The 15804-nt window shown below is 37.8% G+C and overlaps 1 protein-coding gene across 1 annotated transcript in view; it reads right to left on the reverse strand.

Annotated features, from left to right (window-relative positions):
- UTP20 (UTP20 small subunit processome component) overlaps positions 1–15596 on the reverse strand; it is a 97532-nt gene extending 81936 nt beyond the window's left edge. Inside the window, exons 1-12 of the mRNA XM_059402252.1 lie at positions 15392–15596; positions 14371–14451; positions 10885–10951; positions 10618–10750; positions 9338–9526; positions 6579–6660; positions 5689–5826; positions 5052–5207; positions 4341–4487; positions 4123–4257; positions 2825–2902; positions 993–1171 (exon numbers count right to left, since the gene is read on the reverse strand). Coding sequence (XP_059258235.1) covers positions 993–1171; positions 2825–2902; positions 4123–4257; positions 4341–4487; positions 5052–5207; positions 5689–5826; positions 6579–6660; positions 9338–9526; positions 10618–10750; positions 10885–10951; positions 14371–14451; positions 15392–15436 — 1430 coding nt within the window. The 5' untranslated portion in view covers positions 15437–15596. The remainder of the gene's footprint in view (positions 1–992; positions 1172–2824; positions 2903–4122; positions 4258–4340; positions 4488–5051; positions 5208–5688; positions 5827–6578; positions 6661–9337; positions 9527–10617; positions 10751–10884; positions 10952–14370; positions 14452–15391) is intronic.
- Between the last annotated feature and the right edge of the window lie 208 nt (positions 15597–15804).

Genomic DNA, 15804 nt, shown 5'->3' on the forward strand with positions numbered 1-15804 from the left:
CTCAAAGGAATTGCATGACTGAAAGCTGATCTCAAAAAGTGTACTCTCTAATTCCATCTATATAATATTCTTAAAATGATAGAATCATAAAAACAGAGAGCGGATTAATAATTGCCGGTGGTTAAGAATGGAGGGCAGATGGGGCGCGTGGGTGGCTCAGTTGGTTGAGCAACTGCCTTCAGCTTAGATCATGATCCTGGAGTCCTGGAATCGAGTCCCGAATCCGGCTCCCCGCTCGGCAGGGAGTCTGCTTCTCCCTCTGTGACTCCCTTTTCTCCTGTTCTCTCTCTCATTCTCTCTCTCTCACACACACACATACAAATAAATAAAAATCTTTAAAAAAAAAGAAAAGAATGGAGGGCAGAGTGTCAGAGTGAGTGTGGCTATTAAAAGGTAGCATAAGAGAGCCTTATGGTTATGGAACAGCTCTGTTATCTTGACTTTGTTGGTGCTTATCAATTTACACATGTGATAAACTGCATAGCGCCATATAGCCAGATACACACACAGCTAGAGATGAGTGCATGTAAAACTGATGAAATCTGAAAAATGTCTATTTTATCATTGTGATATACGCAGTTAACTTATGCAAAATGTTACCACCAGGGGAAGCTGGTTGAAGCGTACCTAGAACCTCTCTGTAGGATTTCTTTCAAATACAAATGAATGTACAATTATTTTAAAAATAAAAGATTAAAAAAAATCAATAGTCACCTCTTTCTTTCATATACCATCCTCCTGACCTTAACCAGGTTAACCTGTTTATGTAGCCTTCCATGTCTTTTCCGTTGCTTATTTACACTTTTTGTTTTAACTTTGCAAAATGGTACCATACTAAACAACTATTCTACAACTTCCTTTTTTCACAGAACAATATATCATGGACATCTTCTCAGCTAATATACAGAGATCTTCATTTTTTACAGTGTTCTTATGTATTATAAAATGGGTAATCCTACCAACATTACAGGGAATAAAAACTTAGAACTTACTCCACCGTCTGTTGTGAAAAGACGAGGGGATACTTCTCAATTGCCATCGAGCCAGCAGTGGGAGGTGCTGCTTTGTTGAGAATGAGCTTGGCCAAAATGGCTAGAGCTTCATCTTTGACAGCAGCCTCATTAATCATGAAGCAATTTTCAATATACAAGAGAAAGCTGGGTAGAAAAAGCTAAAAATAAGAAAGGAAATCACATTTATTAACACATACCTATTTCATAACACTTAAGGAAGAGACAATTCTAAGACTTCCACAGATGGAAAAATCAATCATAAATACAGGATCAGGATCACAAAGGCCTCAGACCTCTTCTCCACAGAAACTATGAAAACTAGAGGACTATGGAGCAATACCTAAAAACCTGAGGGAAATGAGAAAATCTATAATTCTATAGCTATCTTGCTAGCAATACGAAAAAAGACATTTTCTAAGGTACTAAATCTCAAAACTTTACTTCCATTTGTCCTTTCTCTAGAACCTCTGGAAAATATGTACCATCAAAATAAGAGAGTAAACTAAAATAAGGGAAAGTTGTGGGACTCAGGAAATAGGAAAAAAAGCAAAGGAAGTCCTATTATGACATCTGTGCTGTGGGCTGAGAAAGCAACCCATACAGACTCACACTGCTCGAGGAGGAATGTGTCTAGGAAAGGACAGAAAAAAAAAATGAGCTGCTAAATTTTCTGACAGGTGAAAGCATTTTAGAATGCTGATGGCAGATAGACTCACTAACCAGCGAGTCAAGAAAAATCATTTCCAGTTTTTAAAGAATGAGGCAATCTATAATTTCAGGATAAATGAAAAGGTTTATAAAAAAGAAATGTGAATATAAAATACTTGCTTAGAAGGATTAATTATATGGTGAATAGGAAACCAACCAAAATTTGTGATGTAACTCTGTTGAGAAGATTAGAGGTATAAAAGAACCAGAACATATCCACTGTAGGAGGAAGTCTACAGAAGAGTAGTAGAACTAATGAATCAAGGAAAAGCAGTGTATCTGAATGATTAGAAAATATAAAGTAACAGAAAAATAAACAAGAGATGTGGTTGTTCTTGGCGAGGAACATGTGAGTGGAAATCAAGTGTCTAACTTTTAGCCCTGCTTGACTTTTAAAACTGCATAGAGTATTCTGAAAAAATAAGATGTTCATAAAAAGACCAAAGGGAAAAAGGGAGAAGGAAAAGATGCCGCTGCTAAGAAAACCAGAGCAAGGTAAAGGGCTCTCATTGGACAGGAAGGAAGGACACGAATGAAGAAGGTTTTTCTTGAAGCAAATGAGAATGTATTAATGCCTAAAGGGGAAATCAGTGAACAGAGACAGACAGGCTTCCATGAGGTATGCTGTGGAAGATCAGTTACAAGGAGTGGCAAATGTTTGACAGAATGGAGGGAACAGGGATGAAATAGACTCAGGATTGAACAGGAAAGGTGTCTACCTCACCACATCAGGTATTCACATACTGACAGTGAAGTGCATTAGCAATTATCCTGCAATCCAAATGTTTCAGAAACTATTTTCTATGTTTCAAACTCAAATAAAACTTCCTTATAGTCTTTTTTCAACTTTACCACATGGTTCCACAACTTCCTCAAGGATTACTTAAAAACAAGTCGATTATCTAATGTCACTTTAAATGCCCCAGCATATGGAATAAAGTTTTACTTGTGAACTAAAACTGAAATATAATTGCTTTAAAATATATGGACTAAAATATCAAATATTTATTCTATTCCCCTCAAACAAGAATCATAGGACTTTTAAGTTTGATTATTTTATCCTGACAGATTAACAAAATAAATCCAAAACTTTAGTTGCTCACCTGCTCAAACTGCTTCATAAGAAACATAACTTCAGAAAAATCCAAAATTAAACGTCTTTCAAATCTGCTCTCAAAAACCTGTGGACCACAGGTAAAGAACATTAAGTACACAGGGAGTACTTTCCCCATTCCTGAAAATAAAATCATCTTAAACCTTCAAGGTCCTCTCATTTGCAAGCAGGAAGTGGTGGGACACTCGGTACAAGTTACTAGAGGCAAAAAAGAACTTGACTGCTGAATCTGCTGCTGTGCGGAAGGACACATCCAGGTGTGACAATGGCACTGAACCCTTCTCCTTGGGAAAGCAGCTGGAATAAGGAAGTGGCAGGCACACTTCAACCAGTTTTCTGTACAAATGCTTGCCCTTTGGCTGTAAGAATTTACTTACAAATGTTAGGGGCCCTGGATTTCTAGTGATTATGCTGGGTTCTGCCTAAGAGCTCTTCAGTTCTTTCCCACAGACAGAGAATTACGAAAGGGCAAGCAGTACTATTTTATACCCTTTTCCCATGCAATATACTGCGGCACTGAATGAGTCTAGGAGGAACCTAACTGGTCTACTTTCAATCCCACCTCCCTACAAACCATCTTCTAAACTCATTAAAATGCAAATCTTATCAAATCATTACCCTGCTTAACATTTCTCCAGGGCTTTTCACTACTTACAGGATAAAACCCAACCTAACTTTGCAAAGCCAAGCAGAGTCTCGCTGGTATACACCATACCTCCTCATGTGTCCATATACTCAGTAGGAAAACATTTCTGGATTTTTTTGTTTTTTTTTCCCCATTTATGGATTTTTGATGCATCTTGTGCTATTCCCTCTCCAGCCATTTTTAACCCCTTCACTGACTGGCAGATGCTATTTAACCTTCAAGGACTATCCCAAACGTAAGTCCTTTGGAAAGCATTCTTTGTCCCTCAACCCTGTGCAGAATTAATCATTATGTTTCAATATGACAACAACAGATTAATTCAACACATTATAATAATTCACTTCCAGGGCCCCACCTCCCTAACAATCAAAAACCACAGGTACCATAATACCTACCCTGGAATACCTAGTCCACACCCAACACATGGTAATCTACACATGTTTGCTGAATATTTGCCATTTACTTTATCACCTTCAGTTTTGCCTCTTTCCATTATTGTGTACAATTCACATCTCCTTGATGAGATTATAGGTTCCCTGAAGGCAGAGCCTTTGCCACATTTCACTTGTATTCCCCGGGAGGCTTACTCAATGCTAAATATCTTATTAACTACTCAATTAATATCTGTTGAAGTAAATTACTTTTTGTATGGTTTCTTTGATAAGGGTCTCCGGCAAGGAAACATTTTCACCCAGGATCAAAGCAGAAATTACAGCCAAGAGCGTCTCCCGACAAGTTGTAGAAAGATTGGCTATTTGTAATGTTTGAGATAATACCTATAAAATAAAAGAAAAAACAATGCACACTTAGCAATAGCTTTTAATGAACAGACTCTAAGCAAATGAAGCTGGGAACTCACCTTACAAACATCGACAGGTTTGGTTATCTTTGATCCATTCCCATGTTTCACAAGTATCAAATATGTTTCTAACAACCTTCTTATCTGTTCAGAACTTTCCCCACAGTTACTTGTGCTTACTTTTGTATGTAGATCTAAGAGTGATTCCTGTCAATGGGGAATATAACAGAAAGAATAACTATAAAATATCACCTGTTAATCCAATAATGAAAGTATTGGATGAAGTGGTTCAAATTTTCACAATTTTGAAAGAAAGACACACTTCCCAGAAGTCACTAAGGATAGTAATAGCTAACACTTTTGAGTGCACGGTTATAAAGTGCTTTATAAGTATTTACTCATAATCCTCATAACAACCACGAGGTAAAGAATATTACTGTCCCATAATCCTACCAGATGAAAAAATTGGGGAAGAGAGATTTAAGTAACTTTCCCAAGTCAGTGACAAAGCCAAGATTCAAACAGAAGCAGTCTGGCTCCAAAGGCTGTGCTCTTAACCATAGTGCTCTAAGGCATCTGAAAATATCAAAAAAGTACAGGGGATAGAGAGTGGGGCAAAAAAGGGGAACAAAAATCCTAATTATGTGTGTAAAAGTATAAAGATAACAATTATAAAATACAGTCTCCAGGAGTAGTCTGCTAAACTATGAGCAAGAACAATCAAATCTCGGGTTCCTTAGTATACACAAATCCTTAAAAATTAGAACTTACTTGCAAACATTCAAAAAATGTACCAAAATGTTCCTTGTAGATGTAGAACGCAGTTGATTTGACCATGTTTTTGAGTGTTTCTCCAACTAAAATCCATGGCAATTGAGTTTCTGTTTCAGTAACTGGCCCTAGTTTTTGTAAAATTAGCTTCACTGCCTGTGGGAATCCAATAATCATTAAAATGGACATGTACACTCTTATTTTTAAAGTATTATACTCTTATTTCCCACTCTGATTATTCCCCACTCTGATTAAGCTATATTAAAATCTGATCTGGAATGATCAAAGATATGGCAGCTTTGATGGTTAACTACATGTCCCATAAGGAATTTCTAAACTAGGAGGGAGAATTTTATCATCCAAATGCTCACTCCTCACTCATTAATCAATTTATGTTATCTTCTAGGATCCAGGATAAAGAAAACAGCTTTTATTTTATTATAAAATATAATTTTATAAGTAAATATACCTAATCACCTAGAGCCTAGGTAAGCATTGTTATTAAAGCCCTAATGCTTCCCACTAGTGCTTTTTATTTATTCCAGAGTATCCTCTCTCTATACTATTTACATAAATCTTGTCCATTTTCCTTTCAATCTCTTTCATACAGACTCAAAAGATCCTCCCAGTCATTTACCTTCCCTGTACAGGAATGAAACATGTTTCTAACTCCTTTGCACATTTCAAAGAGCAACTGTCCAACTCCTTCTACCTTTTCTGGATGTTCTTCAAGATCAAGAAACATTAAATTGAAAAGTGCATTTTTATCAGAAACCTAAAACACATAAAAGAAATGGAAAATTACATTTACAACACAAGAAATCCAAAGGAAGACATATTATTTACTGCTGCACAGGTTCATAGTTAAATGTAATTAGGATAAAATGCTAAAAGGAAGAGACACAGTGATTTCAAACTATTCTAATAGTATATCACTTCTAATTTCACACACAGCACTGATTCAGTGCAATAATGCACATGTCTGTGCCAAGAAAAACTATATAAAGCAACATTCTATCTTTCAAAGTAAATCATACACTTAGGAGTAGAAAAGAAATTAATTCCAGTGTTTCTGTTTCATTATAAGAATCCTCTAAAATTTACTATGGAAACACAAGCGACATCATGATAAGAGTTTCTTCTGTGAAATTACTATAAAAGTTTCTATTACTCTCACCATTCATATATTTACTGACTTGAATTAGAGGGTACTTCTGATATTTAGACTGAAAGCTACCATAAACCTAAATAACAATAAAACAGTGACTTAAATTATTTCACATTAATAAGCAAAGATAACCTAAACATGAAATAAAATAGTAAAGATTTCTTCTTATATATGTTATATTATATATTTTTCATATTTCATAATTCATTATTCATATTTCATAATCTATATAACATATAGATTATATTATCTATCTATCTACCTATATTAGTCCATGCAACCACATTTAAAAGATATGTTTCTGTTCATCAGATTCTTGAGGATTAATGAACAATAAACACGTACGATATCAGACTAACCTTTCTCATCAAAAAAGTGAAACTTTCAGCAGCAAAATTTCTTATATGTAGTTTTTTATGAGCCAGGAGTGTACTATACATGCTACAAATGAGAAAATACGACATGTTTAATAACATTTTAATAAATACACACTCCACATCAACTCTATGTCCAAAACTGAGCTAGGTATATGAGGAATACATTGCCAGTATAAAGCAAGTGGTTTAAAATCTCATTCATTTACCAAGACAGAAGATGAAGATAATAGAAAAGAAAAATCCTAGGATTGGTGGTACAGATTTTACAGAGAAAACTCCATGAATAGCTAAAACTTGTAGTGAATCCTGAATGATGAGAAGAATTCAGGTGGGTACTGGCGTACATATGATTAGAGATAAAAGTGAGAACAAAGGCAGGATGCGTAGAAATGATCACAGTCAAAGGACAAGGAAGCCAGTCTGTCTAAAAGGAAAAGGGTGGTGGGGTTGGGGATGACTGCGGCAGGTAAAGCCACCCAGGTAAACTGGTACTTCTGAACACCAAACAGAGGAATCTAGACTTCAGCTTATATCTGTGTCAGCACTCACTCTGTGTTACTTCCTCTAACAAACACAACCCCATGGAGTATAGGTACTATTATCCCCAATCCACAGATAATAAGCCCAAGACAGAAAGGCCAAGCGACCTGCTCAAGGTCATAAAGACACTTAGCTGTAACTAAATAATTACTTGTATAATCTCATTGTTTAAACTGGTCACATGGTTTAAGCATGGTCTCCTACTTTTGTCATATTCTCAGTATGTAGCCCACAAAAGGTACTAATAAATATTGGCTGAGTGGGAAATGAGTGTTTTGGAGAGATTAATTTAGTAACAGTATGCAGGATGAAATAAATGAAGACGCTGGCAGTCTAACCAGAAAGCTGCTCAAGTCATGTGAGCGTGGGTGAACAAGGCATGAGAGAGGCTTATGGTAGAGGGAAATGCTGAAAGATGGATCCAAGAGGCATTTCAAGAGTTCTTACAGTAGAAGCCAAGAACTTACAGTGCCCACAAGAACCTTATATGATTGGGACCCTACTAATGCAGTGTGGCACCGCCTAATTACCCTCTGCTTATACACACTGCCCCACGGCCCAGGACTCCTTGCTGTTCCTTGAGTATGCCAGGCATGCACCGAAGATGTTCTCCTGCTAATCTGTAAACTTTGCCCAAACAGGGATTTTTATCTGTTTTATTTGTAATTGTATCTCAAGCGCTGAACACAATAAACACTCACTGAACTGAGTTGTCATTTTCCTCATGTCATCTCAGGCATTTTATTACCTAACATCATAAGAAGAAGGCTGAGTATGAAACAATAGGTATTTTTGAAGAGAGACCACAGTCATACAACTTTTATTACGGTATGTCATTATAACTATTCAAGTTATTACCGTTAATCTCTTACTTGCATTTATGAATGATACTTTATCATAGGTACGTGTGTGTAGGAAAAAACATAACACATAGAGGGTTTAGTACTATCTATGCTTTCAGGTATCTACTAGGGATCTTGGAACATAAACCCCTCACATACTGCACACTGCCCAAAGATCTTGCTGGTTTTAAATGAAGTAATCTTGGTTTCTAATACATTTTACCAAAAGCTTCACAGAAAACTAGTAAAGGCTGAAAAAATATTTCTTTCTCATTCTTTGTTCAAAGTGGGGTAAAGGGAAGCGTGGTTCAACAAAGGGGAGGGTGAAGGGGGAGTGACAAAAACAAAATCGACAGTTCTGTCCCATACCAACACCTATACTTAGGAGGAGGGCATAAATCTTCATGTTCTTGTGGCAACTAAAGTATGCAGAAATAACCAGTAAACCAAGGGGGAAAATCCATCAAGTACCAGACTGAAATTGACTATACTCAATCTTTTTTCTTAAGCAGGAAAACGACTATGGAATTCATTCTCTTTCCCTGTTCACATTTGCTCAGTGTTCCCTAAGTACCTCTTTTGGCTTACTAAGTATGTTAGGCGCTGGGTAAATTCAAATATTTAAGACTGGATTCTTGAAGAGTTCAAGATTTATAAAACACATCATTACACTGTGAACAAACAATTATAACAGAAGTTGTGTGATGTAAATGTGTAGAATGCCAGAAAGGTTCAGAGTACAAAGTTTTCACTTTAGGGTAAGGTGCCCAGAAAAATCTGTGGAGGTTATGAAAACCAAGCTTGGCTTTGATGGGGAAGCAGGATATCAGTAGCTGGAGATAAGAGAAGATCAGGTCAATGCAGACTAATAGAACAGATGATGGACCACTACGGCTGGAGAACCAATTTCATATAATTAGAGACTGAGTTGGAAAGGCAGTGTGGAGTCTGATCTGTCAGACTCCCAAGAAAGAAAACAATAAAAAAAGCATGTCAGAATTATGCAGCCATATCAGCAGGTAAACATGATGGATACTGTGTACATTTTAACTAAATATGGGGTAGGAGTGCGAAATCCTGGTTGTCAGTATTGATAAAGACTGCACTTGACCAAAAAATAAAAACTTGACATGGAGGACATTAGGAGAAGGAAAGGAAAAATGAAGGGGCAGGGAATCAGGGTGGGAGACGAACCATGAGAAACCTTTTGGGATGATGGAAAAGTTCTTAAACTGATATGGTGATATTTGCACAATTTTATAAATTTACTAAACAGCACTGAATTGTAAATCAGATAAAAGAAAATTTAAAAGTCACAAACCCCTAAGCCAAACTGTATTACAGAGAGAAAAGGGTCACCTGTATATATTGGACATGTCCTTCACCATTAGTCTCCACAGGTACTTGTAAAGATAGGACAGTGAGGTGAAAGCCCATTCTAGTAACTCTGTGTCCTGAGTCTCCAGGATTGAGGTGATAGTCAGGAAAAAATCCTGAAAATGTGGATAAAAGTCCGTCTGCAGATCTCGTGCCAACTGTACAACCAAGCTGGATTAAAAAATAAGTAGATCAAGACACATGTATCAAAACACAAAGTCTGTAAATCTATTTCACAAATGATAGCAGATTGCCTGTGATCTCCAGGATTAATTAAACCTTCCAAACTAAGTCTTAAGAGACATAAAACATTTTTCACATTTTAAGAGTTTAGCAAAGTGGGGTGCTTGGGTGGCTCAGTTGTTGGGAGTCTGCCTTCAGCTCAGGTCAAGATTTCAGGGTCCTGGGATTTAGGCTCGCACTGGGCTCCCTCCTCAGCAGGAAGCCTGCTTCTTCCTCTCCCACTCCCCCTGCTTGTGCTCCTTCTCTCGCTGTGTCTCTCTCTCTCTGTCAAATAAATAAAATCTCTCAAAAAAAAATTTTTTTTTTATCAAAGAAATGAGGCTGGAGCAAGAAGGTGCACTTCATCACGAGTTACACTCAGTCATTCCTATAGTGTGCAAAAAAATGGGATCTTCTTAAACGTATAAAACAGTTAAAAAAAAAAGGATACCATTAAGATTCTGCTTTTTGGCAAAGTACTAATGTTCTAATCTAACAGAAAAGGCAAATTCTTGTTTTTAAATTCAAACACCAGATCTAAGGCAAATGTAGCTATAAAACACAACATTTCTTAGTTGGTTTGTTTTTTTTTTTTTTAATATTTTATTTATTTATTTGGGGCAGAGAGAAATCATGATCACAAGCAGGGCTGGTGGAGGAACAGAGGTAGAGGGAGAAGCAGGTTCTCCACAGGGCAGGGAGCCAAGCTTGATGCCAGAACCCAGAGATCATGACCTGAACTGAAGGCAGATGCTTAACCAACTGAGCCACCCAAGTGCCTCTTTTAAAGATTATTTATTTGAGAGAGAGCAAGCCCGGGAGAGAGTAAGCACAAGCGGGGGACAGGTGCGGGGGTGGGGGGAAGAGCAGACTCCCCGCTGAGCAGGGAGCTTGACACAGGGCTCAATCTCAGGATCCCGGGGGTCATGACCTCCACCGAAGAGAGTCGTTTAACCAACTGAGTCACCCCAGCACCCTTTAAAACACAAACTTAAAATTCAGGTAGGTGTCATTGAGCTTTCTCTCAACATACTACTTACTCCAAAAGGGGCTGATAGGCAAAACTGTTCTTGATTTGCAGGTGAGTCTTCAAACTCTGAACTATCTCATTTTGATGATAGACCAACTGATTGAAGGACTGGCATTTGTCAATAACTTCTTTGTAAAATTTGCCTGGGTTTAAAAAAAAAAAAAGAGAGAGAGAGAGAGAGAGAGATTCTGCTTTTCTACCATACCATTATTTAGTTGTTTTAAACACAGAAAGTGCAAATGATGGGAGAATAAAATAGAAACAAAATGGAATGTACCGAAGTTTTCTGTAAGGTTCAATTCTCTCCATTTCAGCAGACCCTCAAAAAAGTAGGTTTCGACTTCCTGCCAAGATTAAAGCAGTCCATTAATTTGGCAACTCAAAAACTATGATCAAAGTAAATAAGAATAATGAAATAGTAATACCTTGAGACAATGATAATAGTCAAGAGTTTAAAAATATTTCTTATGAAGGGCATTAACAAACTTAAATAGCAATCAGCTGTACAATATAGGCATATGATTTATAAAAACAGTATTTTATTGATTTGGTTGTAGCAAATAAGTCTCTAAAACCTAAGTAATAGCCACACTAAAGAGAAAAATTTTTTTTTTCTGTTTTCTACACTTTTAGGCCCAGGAAAAAAAGGTGCTCTTAACATATGAATTTAGAAATATGAATTATAACCTTGTGGGGTAGTACTCTGGCAATTATTAAAATGGAAGAAAAAAAAAGAAAAGGAAACCAACAAAATAGGTATGTCCTCTGACCCATCAATTCCCATTCTGGAGATATTTCTTATAAAACTTACAAACATACCAGTATGAAGATGTTCATTCAGCTCTATTGTAGTGGGGGAAAACACCAAACACCCTAACTATGCAACAACAGGAAAATGCTTAATGTAACCTATGGCCCATAAATACTCAGGTACATTATATAGCTATCAAAAAGTTCTATCTATATTGAATTAGAAGTATGCTGATGATAAACTCTCACAGTGATAAAAGCAAGAAACATAATAAAGCAAATGGGAAGAACCAATTTTTTTAAAAAAGACTTCTATAAATACACATATTTGCACATATCATAAGAGAAAAGTATAGAAGAATACATATATACTAAAATGTCAACATTAGTTTCCTTGACAATAAGGAATGGTAGGGGTGAGATAACAGATTTTTTTAAGTTCACCAATATGTTGTCATGTTATTTAGCTTATTACCACAGTATATATTACTTTATACTTTTTTTTTTTTTAAGATTTTATTTACTTACTTGACAGAGAGATCACAAGTAGGCAGAGGGGCAGGCAGAGAGAGGGGGAAGCAGGCTCTCTGCTGAGCAGAAAGCCCAATGTAGGGCTCGATCGTAGGACCCTGAGATCATGACTTGAGCGAAAGGCAGAGGCTTAACCACTGAGCCACCTAGGTGCCCCTACATTATACTTTGAAAAGTAAAATCAATAAATTATTACCCTGTGTGTATGTGTATGGAGAGAGAGTTCAAATTAGTACACACACAAACAGCATGCCAAATTTTCTACGATCTCAAAATATGTCACTTTCCCTTTGCATTGTTATTCCTAGCCCCTACCACAAAGGGATGGAGTGAGGATGCTTCCTCACTCCTTGAATCTGGCCTTGCTTTTCTGACTTCCTTCAACCATAATGTGCAATGGAAATGAACATGCAACCAGCAAAGTTAGGTGTTAAGAGGCTTTGTAGCCTCTGCTTTTCCTCTCTTGAAAAGAACCTACCACCATGAAAAGAAGCCTAGTCTAGCTTATTGGAGAATAAGAGACCATGAGGACAACTAAGACTAACAAGCCCCAGTCAAATGTGATTGAGACCACTGAGGACCATCCAGTACAAGATCCTATCCTAGAATTTCTTCTCTATTAACTCGACATTCTACCTCTTACTCATCTATGTCTCTTGTGGCTTAAACTATAAACCATATACTGAACACTAAATCTATAATTCTACCTCCAAAGTCACCCGTACTCCTCCAGATCCATATATTCAAATATCTTTTGGATACCATCATCTGGATGGCTGTAGGTATATCAAATTCAACAAGCCCCAAATGGAACCAACCCTGTGCTTCTCTTCCTATAAATCTATCTTGGTAAGTTATGTTTTCAACTACTCAGTTCTTAGAACAAAAACCTTAATTCCCTTCCTCCCTTCATAACCAGCAGGTTGTAAGTCCTACCCTACTTTTTTAATATCTCTGGAATCCTTCCCTTCTCTCCCTCTTGACTGCTGCTACTATAATAATTGCTTACTTATGTAACTACCATATCCTCACAACTGGTTGTCCTGACTCCAATCCTACTCTTTCTTCCACATTAAAGCAGGAAGATCTAAAACTTAGACCTGATCATGTCACTCACTGACTTAAAATCCTTACAGTCCTAGAATGACCTCCTACAGCTTCAGGATAAAATGCAAACTTAGCTTGACATATGAAGTCTTTTATGCTCCTTGACTGTACCTTCACCTCTGTCTCTCACCAGTGTGTCCCTCCCCAATCCCAGTAATCATCAACACACACAAACATTACACATACAATTATAACCACATTGAAATGTTCTGCAGTTTCTTGAATGTGACATGCATTTTCTAGTCTGTTTATACAGGCATCTCTCTCAGCCTGAACCAGCATTTCCAATCTTCTTTGCCATGCTAAATACAAATAACAAGACTCAATTCAGCTATCATCTTGCCTACATTACCTTTTCAACACCCCACCCTATACCTACAAGGAATTTAGGTTAGGCTCCTTCAGCATGAGTTGCCAAAGCCTTATATGCTTACCCAGATCACATCAGTTAACATACTAAATTCACAGACTGAGGGGCGCCTTGGTGGCTCAGTGGGTTAAGCCTCTGCCTTTGGCTCAGGTCATGATCTCAGGGTTCCGGGATGGAGCCCCGCATCGGGCTTTCTGCTCAGCAGGGAGCCTGCTTCCCCCATCCCCTTTCTCTACCTGCCTCTCTGCCTACTTGTGATCTCTGTCTGTCAAATAAATAAATAAATAAATAAATAAGTCTTTAAAATAAATAAATAAAGAAAGAAATTCACAGACTGGAGATAAGATATCCAAAAAGACTGTGAGTAGTGACTATAGCCAAGTGAAGAACTGTAAGAACTGAAGATGAGTCCCTTAAGTTCAAGGCATGATATACAGGACCTTAAAAGGCTAACGGGGGAACAATAACTTAATGTAGTAAAACAAGATTTTTCAGTAGAGGTGTGACTGAGAGCATGGTTAGAACTGGAAAAAAAATATGTGGTTTAGCCCCTTTCTTTTTATAAAGGAAGAAACTAAGCCCCACGAAAGTGATGTGCTCAAAGTCTCTTTAAAATGGCAGCTTCAGGAATATGAATCTGCAGCACAGCTCAGAATGCACATGGGAAAGGAAGAAGCTGGAATCACAGAAGTCACCTAAGTGTCAAGTTAACTGTCTAACACAGCATCACCCAATAGAACTTTCTACAGTGACGGCAATGTTCCATATCTGCACTTGCTTAATATTGTAGCAACTAGCCACATATGGCTACTGAGCCCCTGAATTTTTAATTTACTTTAATTTACATTTAATTTGTTGTGTGTAACTACTGTATAAGATCACACGGGTTTAATGCATTTCATGTAAATAAAGGAATGGCCTGAAAAACAATTCACTTATACTAAAAGGAGAGACTAAAAAACAATTATGAATACTAGAAGATTAGCTAATACAATGTTCTCTTACCTCATCATAGCTGGCAGTTCTATCAATCCGGTGAATAATATCAATATTCACATTCCCCAGTCGTTCAGCAAATGTAAGAAACTGTTGGAGGATATTTAATATACAATCATCATTTAATACTTATCACATCCTGAATACCTGTTTTACTGTATAATAATCACATGTTGACAATTTCCTTGTGAAAACAGAAAGTTTAAAGTTTTGATAAGCTTGTACTATAAGACAGTACTCTTGTACTATCATTACAAATAATGGTTTGCTTTGCTTGCAATTTCAGACTTGCATTTTCAATCAATCATAAAATATATAATTGTGTTTTGTAACTAGAAACAGACATCACTGATGAATCACAAAAGTGTAAGAACAAACTCAAAGACACAGTCTTAAATGCCCCGCACCACTTTATGAAAATAATTAAATACTTCCATGAATGTATTTGCAAAAAGTTCAATCATGTCATTTCAAATAAAATTTCCATGCTAGACTGAGGTACACCCAAGTGAAAGTTGGCAATGTGGTCTCGCCAGATGTGTTAGATTTCATAACCCGCTACAAGCACAGGGATCTGGCTAAGCCGTTCCAGCAATAGTGTTTTTAAACACAGATAAACGGTTGTACAGTAACAAAATAATTCTAAGGGAACAAATAGAAAGTGATGTCACAGCCGTTAGCTGGAATTCACTTATTTCCTCCCGCCGGCTCGCGCCCCAATTTAGTCTTTAAGGATAAAAGAGAAGTGGAGAACATCTCCTAAGCACTTCTCTAAGACCATGCATTTCACTCTGGACTACGGGAATTCCCAGGCAGGCCAGGCCCCCCAAACCGCGGGCGAAGTCGGCGATCCAGACGTCTTTCCCCAGCCTATGTTTACTACACCCGGAAAGTCTGCCTCCTTTGCCAGATAAGGGACTCAGGCTCGGCCCAGAAGACTGAAGCCCCGAGAATCCCGCTCTGAGCCAGTAGCAAGGCTGAAGCAGCAGGGACCCACACCACTGCTCTGGGCCCAAGTCTCTTTGCTCACCCGGTATGTGTTCTCGGTCTTGTGGGAAACGGGCTTAATCTTCATGGCTGCAGAGAGGCAGGGGCCCGCGAGGACCTCGGTCGCGGGGGGAGGGTATGCAACGGACGATACGAAGGGAGACTAGCTCACACACTCGCACTCCCGGATTCCCTGATGCTCAGACTTCATCACGTGCGACTTCTGCCTCTGGGCGCCGCCATGTTGAAGGCGGGGAGGAGACTAAAAAGATCACGTGGGCGGAAGAAGTGACAGAGCAGGCGCAGCCTCCTGGGAACCCCGCGAGGAAGCGGAGAGCTGTGGTGGGTCCTAGTGTAGGGTTCTTTTTGTCTTTTCAGTTAAGATTTCTAGAAAAACGTGTATTTTTTATGATAAAAGAAAACAAGCCAGTCCGCATTGCTAGCTAAGAGTCATTT

Source organism: Mustela nigripes, chromosome 6, assembly GCF_022355385.1.
Source record: "Mustela nigripes isolate SB6536 chromosome 6, MUSNIG.SB6536, whole genome shotgun sequence".
In the NCBI taxonomy this organism is placed as follows: domain Eukaryota; kingdom Metazoa; phylum Chordata; class Mammalia; order Carnivora; family Mustelidae; genus Mustela; species Mustela nigripes.